Raw genomic sequence first — 22,114 nt, 5'->3', positions numbered from 1 at the left:
AGAGGATTAAGAGGTACAAACCACTGTATATAAAATAAATAAGATACAGGAATATACTGTACAGCATGAGGAATGTAGCCAATATTTTATAATACTTTTAAATGGAGTATAATCTATTATATAAATGTTGAATCACTATGTTGTACACCTGAAACTAATATAATTTTGTAAATCAAGTATATTTTAATTTAAAAAATCAACCTAAAAAACAAAAGTATTTACATTAAATTCCATCTTGAACCCTTATTTTTCAAGGAAGGAAAGTAAGGCCCAAAAGGGCTAAATGACCTTGTGCTGGTGAGTGGTAGGACGCGGACAGGAAGCCAGCACTTGTGATCCTGAGGTCAGTGCTCTAGTCCTGTGGTAGGTTATCTCAGGTGGCTGGTGCAAAGTGCTAGTGATTAGCCCTTCCACGGTCACAGATTGTACCTGGTCTGTCACCCTTTTCCTGCTATGACTTGTAAAGGGGACAGGATAAATGGAGTGTAGATGAAACTATGTAACTCATGGCAAAATCTTGCCTAAATACCTCAAAGTGCCTCTTTTTATAGTGTCTTTTTCTATCTGTTTACGTGTATGTGTATTCCTCTGTGAATGCAATTTACTTTCGAGCCTTTTACACTTCTCTTAAAGACTAGGGTATGCTTTGAAAGGCAAGCAACTATTGATTACCTAGCAGTGAGAGATTTTGTGAAGTGAAACCGAATATACAGATTTTATTGCCTTGATTAAAAACATCTATTTCAACAGCTGTCACAGAAATGTGGCTGAATGTGAATCAAATGTATAGTATATACTTGCTTTACCTTGCAATAGTTTAAAAGGTACATATTTATTATTTCTTCATATATACCCAAAGAAATTTGGGGGTTTTAATACCACAGTTTTTCCTCTGTCAGGAAATTTGTACGTCTGCTTAGAATGTGCTTTGGCTATCTTATGTGGTATTGGAAAACAGAGGTGTTAAAAGAATTCTTAGAAGGCAGGCTTGTTTAACTTGCTAAATCTCGAAAAGCTACCAGTTTTGCTGGCCTGTTATCTTAACTCTGGCAAGAGAAGAGATAACCAAGGACAGGAGAAGCTAGGAAGTAGTGGAAATACCGCATAGTACTCATGAAGGATAATACCTCTCCTTTCATGGTGTTCAAACTTAGTGATGATTAGCTAAAATGTCTTATTCCTATATTCTTACCTCAGTAAGAAAGGTCATCATAATAGAAGCTTTATATTGAATTACCTAATGAAAGCAACATCCAACTCAGTTATCACAGTAAGCCCTTAAGTCGTACTTGAAGACAAAACAAACGTTGAGCAGAACATGAGTAGCAACTTTGAAAGTTGAAAATAGACTCAAAGAGCAACCCTACATCAGGGGTTCTCAAACTTTGGCCGGCATCAGAATCACCTGGAGGATTTATTGAAACACAAATTACTGGATGCTACCTCCTGAGTTGTTGATTCACTACAAGTGGGGTAGGACCTGAGAATTTGCATTTCTAACAAGTTCTTAAGTAATACTGATGCTGCTGGTCCTGGTACCACATTTTCAGAAGCCCTGCCATAGATCTTCGCCAGTAAACACTGGTAGGGAAAACCAGCAGAAATTATCTATTGTGTCTGAATTTCTGAGAAATGTATTTAATTCTTGTTTTAAATTGACATATTATTTATAACTTTATTTTGAGTATGCTTATTGCTTAGGCTGCTTGTGTGCTGTTGAGTTAATGACTTAGTAATTAGAGCCTGGGTCCTTTGCTGCTAATGAGAACAGTGCCATCTAGAGGCATTAGCCCAAAGGGCCACCACAGGGCCATAGGAAGCTGTGGTTTCTAGAGGGGGGTGAAAGGGCAACTCATCCATCATCAAGGATTTATCGACAACCTACTAGATTATTATGTGTGGTGCTACAGAGGTATACAAAGAAATGAAAATGCTGCCTTTTAGTGACTTTGCATCTGTGTTGTGAGTATCCCAAAAGTTCTGTAAAGGGCACATGGGGCTCTGAGCTTCACTAGTCCCCCCGATTGAACCAGAACAGTTCTGCCTTCATCTGTTTTACAAACTGAAGATTATGTTTATAAACGCATGCTACAGTAGACTGAAATGGATAGGCAGGACAGATATATTATTCATCATCCAAGATTATTGTTCTAAAGTACAGGTTTTCTGACATGCAAAATATGGTGTGAAAAATACGTAATCATTGAGAGAAAAGACATAAGCTATAAACACACATCAAATGTTGAAAGTACGTTTTGCTTCATATTAGCACATGTTAAAATCATGAACAGTTGGAAATAATATTCTAGTTGCACCACATTATCACAATCATAAATTGGGTATAATTGGGAGAACAGATGTTCACCAGTGTCAGAAGGAGGTGACTCAGGAAAAAAAAAGTGTGAAAAGAAAATTTGAGGAATTAGAAGTATAAACTCTTTCTGGCTTTGATTTACTATGGAGTCAGCTTACTTGATGGCAGATTCATTATCAACTATTTTGTCATTTGTTCCAAACGTGTAACAGAAAAGCTAGAAATCATAGTGGTTTAGTTTCAACTGGTAAAACATTACCTAAAAAAGTTACGTAGTCTTTCAACTAATGATGAATTTGCGTCATGTTTATCCCGAGAATCATTAAACCACTCCCATTCTAGTACCCAAAACTGAAAGAAAGAGAAAAAACAGTAGGGCTTTCTCTTTCCAGGACTCTGGCAGAAGAACATGGAGGCTACAGGGAACGACAAGATTCTCCTGAGGCAGGGACAGTTAGTCAAGTCTCAGGGCTCTCAGTCACTAGAAATAAACAAGTAAGTCTCTCAGTAGGTGGGAAGAAGCAGAAAACCAAAGGGTAGAGCAAGAAGAAGAGTTAAGAATCGAGCAAACTGTTAGATTCTCAGGGAAGACAGAAATAAGAAGCAGACCAGAGGAGGGAGAAAAGCATTGTAGCTGATGTCCTATAACACAGACCGGATCGTTGTCCCTCCCTTTGAGATCCTTGGGCATCTTCTCACTGCTCACACAGTGGAGTCCAGGTCCCTTAGTGATGTTCAGGGTCCTACTTGATCTAGTCTCAACCTTCCTTTCTAACCTTACTTGTTCCATCTCTCTTATAACCACAAACAGGCACAGTACTCATCGCAGTGTCCAAAATTACACCTCACACTTTTATGCCTTTATGTTCTAGTATCATGAATTTAGAGTAAATTTCATTTCTCTTTTTTAGTTATGTATATGTAATGCTAAACAATACATGATATTGTTTTGTGTGTTTTTCAAAGCTTGACCTAAAGAGTAAACTGTATATTCATCTTGCTCAAAGCATTCTTTAAAATATGAAGTGCTATTTTTAGCCTTTTAATCTCCACGTGTAAGTTGTTTAATTAAAGTTATTATTAAGGTATAGCTTTGGAGTAATGATGGGAGCAGGATGGAAGACTTCACTAGTTGAGAAAATTCTGGTGTAAGATTTAGAGAGTTTCTGTGTGCAGACTCAGTCCTAGCAGAAGGCTCATGTAGCACTAATCTTTGGTCTTGTTAGCTCTGTGGTCGTTGGCGACTTGTAAATACTGTTTGTGTGAAAATGTATAGTAAAACTTATGCATTTATATTCAGTGTGTATCTAGATAAACATATATGTGGATGTGTTGTTAAAATGTGTTGTTAACTTTAGACCATTGTGATAGTATTCAAATGTGTAGTTAAGATTACACAGTTATAGTAATGTGCATGTAGTAAATAGTATTTTCCAGGTATCTCTCTTGGTTTATTTGGAGAAAGGCATAGTACTTTTTATGAATTCAAAGGGGCATTACCTTTCTATTTTGACCCAATAAAACCCTCTTATTTTCTCAAGGAGATGCTTGAGCTATACTTACTTCAGTGTTTTATAATAATGTTTTTATCTACTTCTGTTTCCTCTTATTAGACTGTGAGCTCCTTGAAGACAAGGGAGTATATTGTATTTATATCTGAGTTTTCAATATTATCATGGGCCAATTAGTCACTGTTTTCTGTCAGAGTGGTCAATTTACTTCATGAGAAATGGAAGAAAATAATAGTTATCAGATTTACCTGTCTCCTGAAGCTATAAGGGATGCATGATATTTTGATCCAGAATTGACAGAATTTTAATAACTGGATCAATCAGTTTGAACAACTAGATGAAAAGTAAATGCGAAGTACTGATATTACTTAATTCCCCAAAGAACTACTTAGGAACAGATTATACATAGCTTTTGAAATGAACTCCAGAATCGGTAAATGATCTATGAAGTGAATTCCATTGAGATGGGTCTAAGAAACAGGCTCGGGTTCTGAAAGGCAATTGTCAGTACTATATTCAGGACCATATATTGGTAAAGAATTGGTGAATTGGATTGCCATCTATCAATTCAGGCAGTTTTCAGTTTAGAAACAGTTTACTTTCCAAATATACTTAGTTGATCGTAACTTGGAGTACATTTTCCCTATAAAAAGAACGGTATAAATCATTTCCATATTATCACTCTGATTTTGATACAATTGAATGTGAATTTTTTACAATATTTTTATGGAGAGTAAATAAATGATTCCTAGAATTTTTTTCAGAGTATATTAAAATCATAATAGGAGAGAAAGTATAGAGTATACAGTCCAGTATATAGATATTCTTTTAGCTTTTAGTTTTTGCTAGTAAAATAATATCCAGAGTGCACATTGAAATTTTCTATCATAGATTATTTATTTATAGAAAGTACTTTCCCCATTAATCTCATTACTTCAGAAAACACTAAGTAGTGTGTTTATCTTGGAAATCTACTGAGCAATTCCCAGAGGTAAAGCCAGACTTACTTATGAAATATTCACTTCGATAATGATTTGAATTATAATGGTCATTAAAGTTCATCTGAAATATGTTTTAGGGCCTTATTTCTAGAATCAATGAAGTTTCTAAATGTTTATTGTATTTAGCTCATTTTCTTTCTCTTTGCTCTAACCATATAAATGTGTATTTGAGAGAGGCCTTAAATGACAGGAATTGAAATGATAGCAGTCATAAGTTTCATTTCTCGAATAGTTTATGCCAGACACTTCCTATGTGCTTTAAAGTGTTACGCAAGCAACATTCCTCGGAGGCTAGAATTACTATCTCTGTTTTATATATGAGGAGACTGAAGCCAGAGGTTAAAGTATTTGCACGGAGTCACATAGTAAGGTGCTTAGCTGGGAGTTAGAACCAGGTTTATCTTGTCTCCAACGCCCTTGATCTTTGTACTATACCATACCGTCCCAATGAAAGGAAGACTTCAACATTTTCAAAAGCTGTATATTTTGAAAAATAAAGAACTTGGGTTGCAAATATTATAGGTATTTGGGGTATCAGAACAATACGATCACTCCTGGGTAGAGTGATCAGAGAAGATATATGACAGTAGTGGAATATGAACAACTCAAACTTAAATAGAATATTAAATAAATAAAAGTTTGGATTTGGAGCCATCGGAGGCCCTACGAAAATCAAATTTCCAGATTCTGTCTCTTCCCATTTCTGTTTTATGGGGAACTTCCTTGTTAAATAGAGAATGAATTCTAGGCTGACCTGGGAAGAAGGGTTAAAGCAGAACATGTCTCACCTGGGAAATCTCCTGTTTCAGTAGTACCAGTGAAACGGGGAACTAAGCCTCATTAATTCAATAAAAAGCACTTCAATAACTGTATGCCAGGCATTGGAGAAAGAGATAGGCAAGACAGGAAGTACGGAAGTAAATTAGGAGTAGTGTGGTGAGATAAATATGGGATGTGGTGGAAACTGAAAGGAAGGCCACTTTACTCCTCATCTACTGAATCATAAAAAGGCTTCTCAGAGGAGGTAACACTTGTTGAGAGTTTGAAGGATAAGGAGGAGTTAGCCAGATTAACAAGGGGGAGCTGAGCACTGAAGGAAGAAAAACCAGCATGTACAGATAAAACTGAAGAGCAGTTCTTCCTAATGAGTTTTGGGTACCTTTGTTATAGTTTGCGTCAGTACTTTGAAGGCAATTGACTACCTTGTGATATCTTGAAATATTACACCCTGTCATTGGAGTTGTATATATGTTCATAGGGAAAGCCTATTGAAGTTTTCTCTGCTCATAGAATATTGGAGCTGGCAGCATCCTCAGATTGTCTAGTCATTTCATATTTTCATTCAACAATAATATTTACTGGGTGCTAGTCACAGAGGACACAGAAATGAAAGATGGACCTTGCCTTCAAGGAGCTCGCAGTCTCAGGGAGGAAACAGACAGTTATACAAATATGATAAAGTGCTATAAGAAGTGAATACTAGTTAAACACAAAGGAATGCTCATTCATTTTTCTTGAAGATTAGCTAGATAAAGTTTTGAGTAGGTCTTGAAGAATCTTAAAGACGTTCATTTGTGAAAGGAAGAAAGGATATTTCAGGTCAGGACTGTGCTGGTTAAAAGGAACAGTTTAAAACATTTCTACTTATGCCTTTCAGTCTTGACTTCTTTAAACAAAGATTATCTAAAATAATGAAGCAGTGTCATGGATTTTCTTGGTTATATATTAATCATGTAACCTAGCCTAACCAGTGGTTCTCAATGTGTGGTCCTGGGACCAGCAATATCAGCATCTTCTGGAGGCTTAGAAGTGTAAATTTTCGGGCTCCAGCCCAGACCCACTGGATCAGAGACTCTGATGGTGAGGCCTAGCAATGAGTGTTCACCAAGCCTTACAGAGAATTCTGATGCATACTCAAGTTTGAGAACCAGTGGCCTAAACTGTAGTAGTTGATGGAATAGTTGAGAGTTCATGGGCTTTGAGGACAGACACCTGGGTTTGAATCTCACCTGTCGCACTTAACAGGTATGTAACTGCCAATCTATCACCTAACATCCGTGAGCTTTGGGATTTTCATCTATAAAATGAAGATAGGAATACTTCCTTTCCAGGGTTGTTGTGAAGATATAATTTAAATAAAGTGCCAACACTGTGGCTTGCACATGGTAGGCTTTCAATAAATGATAGCAACTGCTATTATTATTGGTTTGTTTTTTTTTAGATATTTTCCCCAGTGAAGTGATTGCTTTCACTTATTGAATGAAAACATAACTTATATTTTTTATTTTAGATCCAAATGCTCAAGAAATTAAGGACATCTATGGACTCCGTGGTCAAGTAGAACACAAGCTAGCTTTCCTGAGAACTCATGTGCCAAAGGAAATGAAACTTGTGGTCATTGGCCATTCCATAGGCTGCTATTTCTCCCTTCAGGTTCTGAAGCATGCCCCTGAGCTCCCAGTAAGTACGCCTCAGGAGGGGACTGTCGGTGCTCGATTGTGCACTCGCACAAATCCTCTCAGATTTCCTTTGCTTTTTTGTCTCGTATTGAATTGATAAATAAAACACAGAGAGGGATACTTGTTAGCTGCCTTTATCCTTATCTCTATATTACTGTGGGCCTGTGTGAGTGTATGTTCATACATTTCCCATAATGTTTCAAAAAATAACGCTGAAGGAGGTGGGAATTTTCTGAATAAATGCCTCTTCTTTTTAAATTGAAGTATAGTTAATTTACAGTATTTTATTTGAACAAATGCTTTTTAATCTAGGGTTATCTGGAGTTCTTAAATTACATACAACTTGCTGTCTTTGGTAAAGGAATATTTCTTTTTTTATATTTATTTATTTATTTTTTGGCTGTATTGGGTCTTAGTTGCAGCACGCAGGCTCTTCGTTGCGGTGTGCAGGCTTCTCTCTAGTTGTGGCACGTGGGCTTATTTGCTCCACAGCATGTGGGCTCTTAGCTCCCTGATTAGGGATCAAACCAGCGTCCCCTGCATTGCAAGATAGATTCTCAACCACTGGGCCAGCAGAGAAGTCCCTGTAAAGGAATATTTAAAAGCAGTCACCAACTAGGGCTGAGGCAATAATCTTGTCTAGGGAGAGTATTATGCAAATATTCATGCCTCCTCTCAAAAGGAAGAAAAATTATTATTATCACCATTGTTGATAGGCAAACAGTTATTCTTAAGGAACATTAAATCTTTATTTAGTCATAAGTCTGTATCCTTATCTGTTCTATAGCTTGGCAGCCTTTTTGAGACACTCATTTATTCATTCATTCATTCATTCACAAATACTTACTGGGTGCCACTATGTGCCAGATATTAAGTGAGACACTGGAGATATAAAGACCTATTTAAGGGGCTTCCCTGGTGGTGCAGTGGTTGAGAGTCCGCCTACCGATGCAGGAGACACGGGTTCGTGCTCTGGTCCGGGAAGATTCCACATACCACGGAGCGGCTGGGCCCGTGAGCCATGGCCGCTGAGCCTGCGCGTCCAGAGCCTGTGCTCTGCAATGGGAGAGGCCACAGCAGTGAGAGGCCCGCGTACCGCAAAAAAAAAAAAGACCTATTTAAAGTGCCAGGAAAGCTAGTGAACTATACAACACTTCAAAACAAAACAAAACCTCATACTTTCACTGACATATACCATTGAAATGACCCATTAAATGAATGTGATTCACAGCATAAATTATTTCTTCATTCAACAAACTTATATTAAGCACTTGCCATGTATCAGGCCTTGTGCTGTGTTTTGAAGACATCCCAGTGAATAAAATAGTCTTTGAGGTAAGAGCGCCTGAAGTCTAAGGGAGGACACAGACTAACCCATAGGTGTGATACCTACTTCTTATGTAAATAGAGGGTGTGTGAGATCATGAAGGAGTGCTATTTAACCTGGTAATCTGAATACAAGATAGGAAGTGATTCCTTCCTGGAATCTCCCTATCCTGGGATATTGACTTTTCTCACTCCATGTGGTAAAATATCTTCAGTGGAGTCTTGGAGCTCACAAGGAATTTGCTTCTTTCCCCTCCAGCTTGACACACTTACTTCTTACTTATAATTAATTGCCTTTGGGAAAAGTACAACTATAGCGTCCTTGGGTGTGCTTTTTAATACCAAATGGAGGCTGTTAATTTCTTACATTGGGTATCAGAAAGTATATTTTTCATTTCTAAGTGTGAATTCAATAAATTCTAGATTGCATTCCATTCACTATATTATTGCTTCTTCTCTGGTTTTTTCCCCCTAGATAAGGCATCTTAATAAGAAAACGGGCTTTCCTTTTAGCATTTTTTTTTTGTTTTTAGCATTTTGCATGGCTTCTAATCTCTGTTGTGCCTCTAAAGCTCCTCTGGTACCACGTTATGAGGTTACTGTTTTCATAGTGTCCAGTCTTAGCCCTTAGCGGTTCTCTTTGCACAGTTGCCACAAGTCCTCACTCTAGAAACAAGACACCTACGTTCAGATACTTGCTGTCATACTTTGTCTTGGTGACCTTGGGCAAGTTATTGAGTCTCTGTACCTTTGTTTCCTCATCTGTAAAAGGGGGATAGTAATATGTTCTTCAGAGGATTTTTGTGAGGAATTATATAAAGAATTAAGAATGGTGCCTAGAACTTAAAAGTTCCATATAAGTATTAGCTATTATTATTATAATGGAAATGACTCAGTAATTAGGTTAACTACTGTGTTAGTAATCTACAGCTGTGTAACAAGTTACCTCAAAACTTAACAGCAGACGCAAGAGGGAAGACATATGGGAACATATGTTTATGTATGACTGATTCACTTTGTTATAAAGCAGAAACTAACACACCATTGTAAAGCAATTATACCCCAATAAAGATGTTAAAAAAAGAAAAAAAAAAAAGAAAAGAAAAAACTTAACAGCATAAAACAATACACATTTATTCTCTCACAGTTTCTGTGGACCTGGGACTGGTCACAACTTAGCTATGTTCTGTGGTTCAGGGTATCTCACAAGACCGTAATCAAAGTGTCTTTCAGGGCTGTGGTCTCACGTGAAGATCTGAATTGAGGAGGATCTGCCTCAATTCACTCCCTCAAGGGTTGTTGGACGGAGGAGGGCCTTGGTTCATCACTGGCAGTTGGGTGGAGGCCACCCTCAGTTCCTTAGAATGTGGGCCTTTCTAACTCGCCCCATGAGAGCAAGTCTGGGAGGAGAGCCAGAGAAAGAGTCTGCTGGCAAGATGGAAGTCACAGACTGTAACCCAATTACAGAAATGATATCTCATTACTTTTACAGTATTCTCTTTGTTAGAAACAAATCACTGGCTCCAGCCCAAACTAAAGGGGAGGGGATTAGACTAGAGCATGAATATTAGAAGGTGAGGATCACTGAGGGCCATGTCAGAGGCTGCCTACCCCACCACTACTACAGTTAGGACTTCACTTGTGTGACGTACCATCAAGCATGTAGATATATAGGTATATATCAATATATAAGTTAAAATACTGAATTTATTTCCTGGTGTAGGAAGTAACTTGGTCCTGTCAAATAAAATGTTGCAAACTGATATGACATATAATTTTTGGCTATTAGTTGTTCCAGGTGTTTTAAAAAGAGTACTTGCATGTTTGAAATAATAATAACAGTATTATTTGTGATGGTTAATTTTACATGTCAAGTTGATTGGGCTAAGGGATACTCAGATAGCTGGTAAAACATTTCTAAGTGTGTCTGTGAGTACTTTTCTGGAGGAAATTAGCGTTTGAATTGGACTGAGTAAAAAAGATCTGCCCTCAGCATTGTGGGCGGGCATCATCCAATCTGTTGACGGTCCAAATAGAACAAAAAGTCCCAGGAAGGGCAAATTCTTTCTCTCTTCTTGAGCTGAGTCAGCCATCTTTTCATGCCCTCTGACAGTGGAGTTCCAGGTTCTCAAGCCTTCGGCATCATCTGTTCCCCTGGTTCTCAGGCCTTCGAACTCGGACTGAATTATACAACTGGCTTTCCTGGTTCCCATCTTGCAGATGGCATGTTGTGTGGGACTTCTTGGCCTCTATAATTGTGTGAGCCAATTACTATAGTAAGTGTCCTTTTATCTATATCCGTATATATAGTCTGTTTCTCTTGAGAACCCTGACAAATACACTACTCTAAACATAGGGAAGAAAGTAACCATTTGAGTCCTTCAGTTTGTTAACTTAATCAGAGATCTTTCCTTTTGGTTTTCGTTTGTTTGCTCCACATCCATTCTGCATGTAATGTGTAATTTCTCTTATGCATACTTGAAAACAGTTGTTCAACACATTTGTTTTGAACCCATCTCTCTTTTTTGGCTCGCGTTCACAGCGTCTGTTGGGAAAGAAGTACAATGCATCTTAAGGTTAATGTAGCTTCTTATAGCTTCCTCAGCTCTATAACTTTCTAATTAAGGCAGGAATAGTGGTGAAAAGGAAAAAGGCAGATGAAACATGAGCTTAACCTAGTCTAATTGTGAAGACATAAGTCATACTGTGATTATAGAGTTTTCAGAGAGACATGAGAAAGTGTGTTTTCTTAAAAAGGGTGTACTCTAGAAAATAACGCATATAATAAATTGTCCACAAAGGTTACCCGGGGAGGAGGGTGAACATCTGTATGATTTTTTTATTATTCAAAAGCTTTATCTGGTTTCAGTTAACTACATTATTGAAGTCCACGCCGCCCGCCCCCCGCCGCCCGGCTTAAACACCTGGCCCAGTTAATATTGGTGGTGTGACCCCTGCTGAAGTGTTGAAATTTCAGTGTCTCTGGGCTACTCTAAGATGGCACAGTGCCTGCATGCCTGAAGTTAGCATGACATACTCCATTTAAGATGCATTTGACAATCAAATAAGTTTGTATTAGCCAGAGTGTTGCAATCCCTAATCATTTTGCCAAAAATAAGTTAGCTGTTAGGTTTTACAACATATGAAGTGTGATAATAAGAAACTTGTGTTTCCATCTCTCTCTTATTTTTACTGGAATATTTGACTCCTATAAGATTTTAAGGACATATGTGTAGTTTAGTAGCTGGTTTATTTGGTTTTATTTTGGTTTAATTCTTTATAATATTTTTGTAACTAATTATAGGAAACTTTGGTCTTAAAATTATTTTAAGAGACTTACTGCGTATTTTAGACATAATGTCTGACCTATTTTTTCATATTCTGAAGAAAATAATTGACTCTTAAAAATCTGGTATTAAAAATTTTGTTTGTTTCTTTAAGCAAATTTGGTACATAGAATTATAGAAAGTCTTCATATATTTTGACAGTAGTGTCCAGAATAAAGAACTTAAAAAAGAAACTTAAGAAAATAGATAATCGGAAGATTGTTAAATAGTACTGTCATGACTTAAAATAATAAACACAATTTCAGATTCATAGGATTTTTAGAGACAGTCTAGTCCCATCTTTAATTTTATAGGTAGAAACTGAGAGAAAAGTGCCTTGCCAGGATCCAGCCAAGGCTCTGTCTTAATCTAGGGGTGGGGTATGGTTATGTTAGCTGTGGATATAAAGACAGTCTACAAAGATATCTGATGGTCTTCTCAACCTTTGGATGATGGCAGAGACTCTAGATAGTATGGCGTGTTCCTGGAGTGTTCACAGCTAGCTCCACATGACTCATTACATTGCAGCTCAGGGAGTAGGAGACTCCATTAATACTGTTCTAGCAGTTGGGGGCAGATGGGGTGACATGGGAATAAAAAAGTAATCATCTTACCCCCACTATCTAGAATCTTCTTTCCTTCAACATCAATCCTCTATATGTTTAAAATGTGCCATCTGATTTTGCCAATAAATTGCATAAAGTTCAAGGTTGGGCGTTGAAACCCTCAATTCTTTTTTTTTTTTTTTAATAAATTTATTTACTTTAAGCTGCATTGGGTCTTCGTTGCTGCGTGCGGGCCGTCTCTAGTTGTGGCGAGTGGGGGCCACTCTTCGTTGTGGTGCACGGGCTTCTCACCACGGTGGCTTCTTCCGTTGCGGAGCACGGGCTTCAGTAGTTGTGAAAGCCCTCAGTTCCTAACTGAGCACTGCACTAAGTCATGAAGTGAAATTCAAGTAACTTAACTATTATTTTCCTCTAAGAATTTATATGGCATTTAATGATAATACTTCCTCCCCTTCCAGGGGTATCAGATCCTTCAAAACTTAATTTTTTATATTATTTGGACTTCCTTCGGGAAGATGCACAATAACATAGACCTTCCTTTGTCTGTCTGGTTGGCAAAAATATCTTCTCCCTAAATGAAATTTCCAGATTACTTAAACTGACTCCTTTAAGCCCCAGACTATTTTATCCAGTTGGGTAAAAATTTGTCTAAAATATATTTTTTACTTATCTGCCTTCTTCGACAATGTAGGTTGATTATGGAAGAATTTTTCCCTAATGATTCAAGGACATCATTTTGATACTGTTACTATACTACGGTAAAATACAATTAAAGGGATTTTGCCTATGTCCTGAAATTTCTTAGATGATAGTGCTTCGTTAAAAAGAATTCTCATGTCTGTTTATTTTATAGTTTTTCCATCTCCTCTCCTAGTGTTAGGTGACATTTCTCTTCCCTACTTACACCTTGTTGCTACTAATTTGCTGCAGATAGAGAAAACAGATAACCGTGTTAGAATTTTGTCTCAAGTAAGAATGAACACGTCTTAAATGAAGATATGAGAGTAAAATTACAAAATTTAGTAAATGGATTTTGTTATTGTTCAGAGCAATAAAAAAAAAATTTTCTTTTGTTTCTTTTGGGATCCCCAGTGGTGTTGTACATACTCAGAATTTTAGAGACTCAAAACACACCATAAGTACAGCTGAGAAGCTTGAAAAACTTTACCAAAAGAGTCAAAATAGTATGTTAGATCATGTATGTGTTGAGTCAGGAGTACATCTCATCTAAATTAGGAAAAAAATAGATTCAAATATTCTGGAAATAATGAGATCATTGAGCCTGTGGTGTACTTACACTATTCTGATGAACCTGCGTATCTGCAAAGTTAGACATGCTTGTGAGAAACATTTATATGACGTCACTAAGTTGTGTTCAACAATCAAGATAATCTGGAGGTGAGGGAAGAATAGGAGATAATTCATTTGTCAGAGTAACTGTTGTCAGAGTCCTGTCCCTAGATTAATTGATAAGAAGCCAAAGGCAAAATGAGGAAGTACCATGAGGCTCTGAGTGTTTTAAAAAGAGAGATGGCTTCTAACTGGGAAGATCAAAAAAAGCATCATTAAAGAGCTGGTATTTGAACAGAGGAAGGATGAGTCAGTATTTAGAAGTATTTATAAGCAGAATTTGATGGGGTTTTTTTGGGGGGTGGGGGTTGCTATGCCTTCTAAGCAGTAGGAAATGTATGAAGAGAGGAGAAATGGGCTTTACCACTGGGCACATGAAGAGAGCAGTGGGTGGTCGGATTTCAATGCAGCACAGTGTGTGTGAAGGGAGCATTGGGATAGCAGAACCTAGGCTGATAGAGTGGAAAGGCAAGAGAGGTTGCACTCTGTTTTCTGGACAGCAAGGAGCCACTGAAGGATCTGTGATAATAATAGTCATTCTTTGGGTAAATTAATGTCTCATTGGAAAGGAAAATAAGGACTTCCCTGGTGGCCCAGTGGTTGAGAGTCCGCCTGCCGATGCCGGGGACACGGTTTCGTGCCCCGGTCTGGGAAGATCCCACATGCCGCGGAGCAGCTGGGCCCATGAGCCATGGCCGCTGAGCCTGCGCGTCCGGAGCCTGTGCTCCGCAACAGGAGAGGCCACAACAGTGAGAGGCCCGCGTACCGCAAAAAAAAAAAAAAGGAAAATAAAATGGAGAGAGAGTATAGAGTAAAACGTGAACAACCAAGTGATAGGCAAGTTTGCTAGTCCAAATGAGAAATAATGAAGACAGTATATGGGATTTGCCCAGGGAAATTGTTAATAGAGAAAAGAAACAGGTCATAGATGTATATTAGGGGAGTGACTTTATTTGGTGGAAAGGAGGATGAAGAGGAGGAAGCAGAGAAAAAGGCAAAAGGTATAATAATTTTCCATGCTGTTGGCTGCACTCTATTGGTGGGTCCTGAATTCACTTCAGTGGGTTGCAACTAGTGGATTAGTCAAGATGCGGTAGACGGTGCCATGGTAACACAGTGTCTGTGGCTTTTAACGACAAAGATTTGTTTATCTCTCATGATATAAGTCCTTTAAGGGTAGGCTGCCCTTGTGTAGTTCTCTCCATGCACTCTTATTCCAGAATCCAGACTGATGGAATAGCTTCTATCTGGAATATTCCAGTCTCGTGGCAGAGAATAAAAAGGAAGTAGTGAACTACATGCAGCATTTTAAAACCTCTGCCTGGAAGAAGTGACATTTGTCACTCCTCATACTGCATTGGACACAGCAAGTCACATAACCAGGTCTGCCAACAGGTATTGGTGATCGGAAGGCCATTAATGGCCTGGAAGAGAACATTTTTAGTGAAATAATGGGAGAACGAGCTTGCAGGAAGTTAGGTGATCCAGGAATTGGCCAGTGAAGGGGAGAAGACAAGAAGATAACTTAAGGAAGAAGCTGGTCAAGGGAACATCTTTTCCCTGTAAGTGGGAGAGAATTTAGCATACGCTGGGGGGAATAACCCATGCAGAGAGAGAGATGCTGAAAATGAAAAAGAAATAGAAATGTTTATCGGAGCAGATTTCCTTCTCTTTGTCCTTTAAGCCTGCACACTTGAAAACCAGGAAAATTGGATTTTTCTTAATCTTCACATCCTTGCAAAGGTGTTTTGGTGCCTTATACTTGGTTCTTCATTTGAGCCCAGAAACCTGAAACAGTTAAAAATTGAGGTTATTGTCATTACTAAGTTATACATGCATTTGAAATTTATAAAACATGTTCATATGTAACAAGGTTATTTAACAACCTAATTTTTTCCCACTTTACAGATGAAACCGAAGTTCCAAGGAGTTATGTGTCTTATCCATATGTCAGTTAGCTAAGTAAATGGCAGAACTAGGACTCTCTATTCTGTTCTCTAACTTTTCCATCATCAGCCTTCAGGTGAGTTAGTTACAAAGGTTACGATTATAAATAATTAGAGCAAGTTACTTCGACAAACCATCAAAACCTATTTAACCTAAACTTAAGGTTTCTACTGTTATTTCTTTAAGAACTGAGGTCTTTGGATACACAAGGAGGGTTTTAGCAGTTATGAGTGAATGCTTTCGGGGGAGGTCAGAGAGAATTGGGAGAAACGAGAACATGTCTTGAGTGTCTGGAGCATAGAAGATCAAGGGAGCTGGTAGTGAGGTATGGACCAAGGGCAGAAATTAAACTCCGAAGACAGTGAATCAGAATCCTAGAATTGAGCTGGGGCAGAAGGAAGATTAGAATGTGAAGGGAACTGGAAGATTCTGCAAACACAGTGCACAATAGTCTACAGTTGTGTCTGCATAACCCATTAGTGAACCCCAGTGTGTGAAAACCACAGGGGTCAGGCAGTTGACAACTACTCTGGTTTGTGAAAGACTCTTCATTTCAGAAAACAACAAATCCCCTATTCTGAGGAAAGTTTGTACTGAATATGATGAAATGCTATTTTTCTAATCACTTATGCATTTATTTATATATATGTTATCTGTTTATGTGTACACACAAACACATTATCTTTTCTGAATTACCCACAGACTACCTTATTGAAAACTAGACACATGGAAAGTTTCAACTTTTCAACTTCAGCCATTTTTTAGTTATCTGCATATTAAAGAAAGATCCTGAAATTGCTTTGAAAGTGGAAAAATTGTGTGGGCTTTTTCATTTTTCATAACTCAAAAACTATTTAATATATTTTTCTCAAACTTTGCAAAAAAAAAAAATCACCTTTGGGCTGAAACCAAGCATGGAAAATTTCACCACAAAGGGCTAATTTTTTGGAAAGCTGCAAGAAAATGAAAACAGTGGTTTATAATAGAACGTTCTTCATGCATGTTAATACTTAGTACTTTATCTAATGCATTTCATCTGAGAATTTCTGAACACTTTTCAGATTTAAATATTGAGCCATTTTAATATATGTGTATCCGTAATAGACTGTTAGATATGGAAAATTCCCCCCATGCTCTCAAAGGTTCAGTATATATTGGGAGTTAGTGAGATGTGTTTAAAGGGACAGGTAGGACAAATGATGTGAAGTGGCTACTAGCCAGAGAAAGCCTTACATTAACTGCCTAAACGTATTTTATCACCACCTCTTCCTCGCCCAGGAGTAGTTGTGAGTAGAGTATACTTGATGACATAAGGTATTTGATTCATATATCTGAGCCAGTAGTTCTCAAACCAGTATCAGCATCACCTGGGATCCTGTTAGAAACACAAATTATTGGACCCCACCCAGACTTAAGAATCAAACTCTAGGGCTGAGACTCACCAGTCAGTGTTTTAGCAAGTACTCTAGGTGATTCTGATGCATGCTCTAGTTTGAGAACTAGAACTTTTTCCAAAAGCTTGGAACGTAGAATATTCTGAGATGTTATGGACAATTAAATCTGTCCTCGGTCTTTCCATACATGTCATCTCTGTCTTCTCATATCATTCCTTGGAAGCAGGAGGAATACTTATCAAGTTCTCTAAAAGAAAGATCTTCTTTTCTGTGTTTCATGTATTCTAGCTCTTTGCACCTATGACCTTACCACAAGCACAGTGAGCCCCCTTGAGTAAAGATGTTGATATAGGGAAACAGCACTACCAAGACGTATTTTCTCATTTCCATAATTCAAGCCTGGGATGGGACCATATATTTCATTCTCATTTCTTTGAAGTCTTAAGATCCAAGATTTAAGCAACAAGGTAGCAGAGGTCTGTCAGTGGAAGCTGATTTAAGCCCTGCTCTTTTATGGGCAAGTTCTTAATCTTAAGTTTCGTTAAGGGCCCTCTGCATTCCAGCAAACTCCAGTGTCAGTATTTTTGTGTTTAGGCACTGAAGTAGTTGTGTATGTAGCATTGTAACAAATTTTAAGAATATTCTCCTGATGACAGAAGTGGACTTCTGGCTGATCACTGGTGCCCCAGCTTGTAAGGGTGAAGCTTAGGTATAGCCTGGGAGAGGTGTTTAAGCAGTTTAAAGTTTATGTCTTCAAGTAAATTACAGCCCTCATAATATTTCACCCTTAAAAACTTCATTGTGCATCTTTTAAAAAGGACTTTTTCTTATATAACTACCATGTCATTATCACACCTAGCAAAATTAATGGTAATTCTTTAATATTGTCTAATACAGTTCATATTCAGATTTTCTTAGTCCCCAGAATGTCTTTTTACAATTGGTTTGTGAGATCTTTCTTTAAATTAGAGGCTTTTCTTTCCAATTATAAAAGTTAATATATTTGTAAATTTCAGGAAGGTAGGAAAAGCAGTAAAAAAAAAAGTAAATGTGCCTTTGAGGATTGCTGTAGTATCCAGAGAGACATAACATACTTACCACGAATTGCTTTTATAAAACAACAAGTAGCCTATTAAAACAGAATGTGAAATTGTTTAAAGAAGTACCAATGGGTCTGAGAATAATTTGTTACAAAGAAATTTGATGTAAGAGTTCATGATTTTAAAAGTAATTAATTTGCTCCTTGAGTTTTCATGCTTAGACCAGAGAGGATAATGCAATACCCCTTTCAATTTTGTTTTTATTTAATAAGAAAAAAAGGAAAATGTGGGATGTTTTTGCACTATTATTTATTAGGGTGTATTTAAGATACTTAATTCCCTTATAGATATTTAGCATAATTAAAGGTTAAATTATTATTAACTATTTTACTATAATTATTATTTATTATATTACTATAATTATAATTTAAGGACCTTATTCTTTCAACAGCTCTTGAAGGGGGTTATTCTTTTCCCATTTTATGCATGAGGAAACTGAGACTTAGAAGGACAGAAGTAACTTGTTCAACTAGACAGCTAATAAGGGACTGTGCTGGGATTTGAATCCACATTTGTTTGGCTCCGAAGTCCATGTTCTTAGCCACTAGGCTAAAAGTTAATTTCTTATTATAAAGAATTTGTGGACATCAGTAAAAAGAACAGCAGCTTCTCAGATAAAGATGCAAAGGACATGAACAGATAATTCACTGAAGAAGAGCTAGATAATAAAGTCTATCAAAAAATGTGTACTTAGCACAATGTATGACACAGTGCTTAATAAACTAGTGTCTGGTAGTAGTTAATAATGTCTGCCTATTAACTGAAAAAGTTCAGTGTTGTATGTGTATACTTCTTTATGCATTTTTAGGAAGTCTGAACAGGTGAATACCAGGTGGCTTACAGTGGTTATCTCTGGGGGTTAGAGGTAAGGGTATATGTAGGAGGTGGAGACTCTACATTGTTTCTACTCTTTTACAATGACCATGTGTTACCAGAAAAAAAAAAGTTCCTATAGAAAGTGTTCATAGCCTTTGAACCTACTGATTCTCTTTTTTTTTTTGCGGTACGCGGGCCTCTCACTGTTGTGGCCTCTCCCGTTGCGGAGCACAGGCTCCGGACACTCAGGCCCAGCAGCCATGGCTCATGGGCCCAGCCGCTCCACGGTGGGATCCTCCCGGACCAGGGCACGAACCCGTGTCCCCTGCATCGGCAGGCGGACTCTCAACCACTGCGCCACCAGGGAAGCCCTGAACCTACTAATTCTTTTCTTTGGAATCTATATTAAGAAACTAATCTCAAAAATAAAGAACACATTTGTATACAAACATTATTTATTGTATCAAAAAATTGTAAACATCCTAATGTCCAACTCTAAAGGAAAGTTTGAATATGGAATTTGCAACTATTAAAATTATATTTTCAAAAGACATTGTAATACGTGAAAGTTAATTGTAGAATATTAAGGATGTTAAAATATAAAGAGAATATAGAGTACAACTATATGTCAAAGAAAACATACATTTAAAAGCTTGAAAATAAAATGACCAAAATGAATACAGTGGTTATGTTTGAGTGGTGAGTTTTGGAGTGATTTTTTTCTATTTATTTTTTGTCCTTAAAATTTCTTTTTTTTTTTTTTTTTAAATTTCTTTTAATGGCATATATTTTTATAATGATTTAATGGTTATGTATTTTCTTTCCTTTTTTAAAAAGCAGTTTGATTTTATGACTTCATAACAGAAAGTTGGTTCAGGAGAGATAAAGTTTTCAGTAACTTGTTACACAGCAAGAGACAACAATCACAAGGGGAAAGTAAAAGGGTAATGTAATGTCAGCTTCACGGTTTCTCTGCAGGAAAACCCACCCCTGAGACCAGCAGTGGCCCTTGGTCTGTAGCAGCATCTTTGGCAGTAGCAGCCATCCTAGCCTTTTAACTCATCCTTCTCTACTCAATTAGCGAGGCTTTTCCCCTTCCTTGCAATTCTTTATAAACCCTGCCTTCCCCCACTTCACAAAATAATTTGGGTTGTCGTTAGGTATATATTTTGATGGCCTGCCTCACGATTGTTATTTGAATGTGATAACAAAACCACAGGTTGGGGCTTCCCTGGTGGCGCAGGGATTGAGAGTCCGCCTGCTGATGCGGGGGACACAGGTTCATGACCCGGTCTGGGAAGATCCCACATGCCGCGGAGCGGCTGGGCCCGTGAGCCATGGCTGCTGAGCCTGCGCGTCCGGAGCCTGTGCTCCGCAACGGGAGAGGCCACAACAGTGAGAGGCCCGCGTACCGCAAAAAAAAAAAACAACAATAAAACAAACAAAAAAAACCCACAGGTTGGGATTAGCATCATCATTCATCCTACTGCTAGGGTGAAGCAGACCTTATTCAGATCTCATTGGACTACAAGTTTCATAGTGGCTAGGACTTCAAGAGGGTCTGGGGTGTGAGTGAGTGAGTGGCCCATGCTAAGGCAGAGATGTTGTATTTGTGAATACCCTGGCAGTTGGATGGATACAGGTCTGAAAACTATAGCTTGTGCCTTGCTACATTTAGACCTTGTTCAGCCAATGAACTGGATGTTCACAGAAGAGCAGATTCTCAGAGCCTCAGTGGACGGAGCATAGCAGTCAGAAAAGGGATAACATAGAAGAAAGTAGAAACAGATGAGCAGAATTCTGTGAAATAGTTTTTTTGTGGCTATTGTTGATTCCAGCCAGAAGATTCTTTTCAGGCCTATCAGTTTGTGGAGATGAGAACTATGAATATGATCTTTAAGGAAGGAAAAGACTCTCTAACACGGTTACCCTGTGTGCATGAGGCTGTTCTACCCTCCCTTCTTGCTAGTATGGAAAATCTGTGAACAATATGCAATGTAGGCCACAAAAAATTCCCTGAAGTGGAAAAAGCCTAGCAGGCACTAAATGAAAGATGCTTCACAAGAATGAAATGTGGTTGCTTTGAGACCTTACATTCCGAGCCAGTTCAGAGCCATTGTATTTGGTTGGGAAGAAGCCAGATTATCAGGTATCAGGGAGGTATATTGACAAACGGATGAACACTGAAGCCAGCATCATTTCTGACAACCTGTTCCTAGGAAACCAGACAATAAATCACTTCCCATTATCAGTCATACAGAGACCAGAGGAAACATGCATGAATGAAGTCTGTAGACAGTCCAGAAACTCCATTTCAACAATTTTATCTCCTCACCAGTATAGTTGTGGGAACTTCTGTATAAGCCAAACTGAGTGTTAGAGATTCAGGCTTTTCCTCTTTCTGAACGTACTACCATCAGAAAAATGCTGAGGAGTTTCTTGTTCCTATTGCAGAGGAGAAAGGTTCTAGGACTTCAGTAATATTACACAAATGTTGATTGAAAGTGATTCAGAAGTGATTTCATAAAATCTTAGGGACGATTCTGATTATCTGGGTGCCAGGGGAGCTCTCCTCAAGGTCCTCTGAGGGAGATGGCCTCAACTTGTACCCTTCGGTCGTAGTCCCTACACCTGCCCTGTACATACCTAGTACTCCTCCTAAATATTATTATTTCTTGTCGTCCACTTCCTTTCTGTTTTTCCTACCACCACCTAACAGATGGCGTCTATCCACCTTTTCAAGTCATCTCAGTGCAGACTTCTGTGTGAGCTCTTTCCTGATTCTTCCCAGTTTTTACTGTCCTTCCCTTATAACCCTTTTCTCAAAATTCTGCCTTGTATTACAGGCATTGCATATTTATTTGATTCTCCCTATTAGATCGCTGAGCTTTTTTTTTTTTTTTTTTTTTGCGGTACGCGGGCCTCTCACTGTTATGGCCTCTCCCGTTGCGGAGCACAGGCTCTGGACTCACAGGCTCAGCGGCCATGGCTCACGGGCCCAGCC

The 22,114-nt window shown here is 38.1% G+C and overlaps 1 protein-coding gene across 1 annotated transcript in view; it reads left to right on the top strand.

Annotated features, from left to right (window-relative positions):
• LDAH (lipid droplet associated hydrolase) overlaps positions 1-22,114 on the top strand; it is a 94,651-nt gene that overhangs the window by 26,854 nt on the left and 45,683 nt on the right. The window contains exon 4 of the mRNA XM_082671854.1: positions 7,117-7,286. Within this exon, the coding sequence (XP_082527980.1) occupies positions 7,117-7,286 (170 nt within the window). The remainder of the gene's footprint in view (positions 1-7,116; positions 7,287-22,114) is intronic.

The sequence above is a fragment of the Grampus griseus genome (assembly GCF_964374135.1).
Source record: "Grampus griseus genome assembly, chromosome: 15".
Taxonomy (NCBI): domain Eukaryota; kingdom Metazoa; phylum Chordata; class Mammalia; order Artiodactyla; family Delphinidae; genus Grampus; species Grampus griseus.
This window is presented reverse-complemented; position numbering and strand designations above follow the sequence as displayed.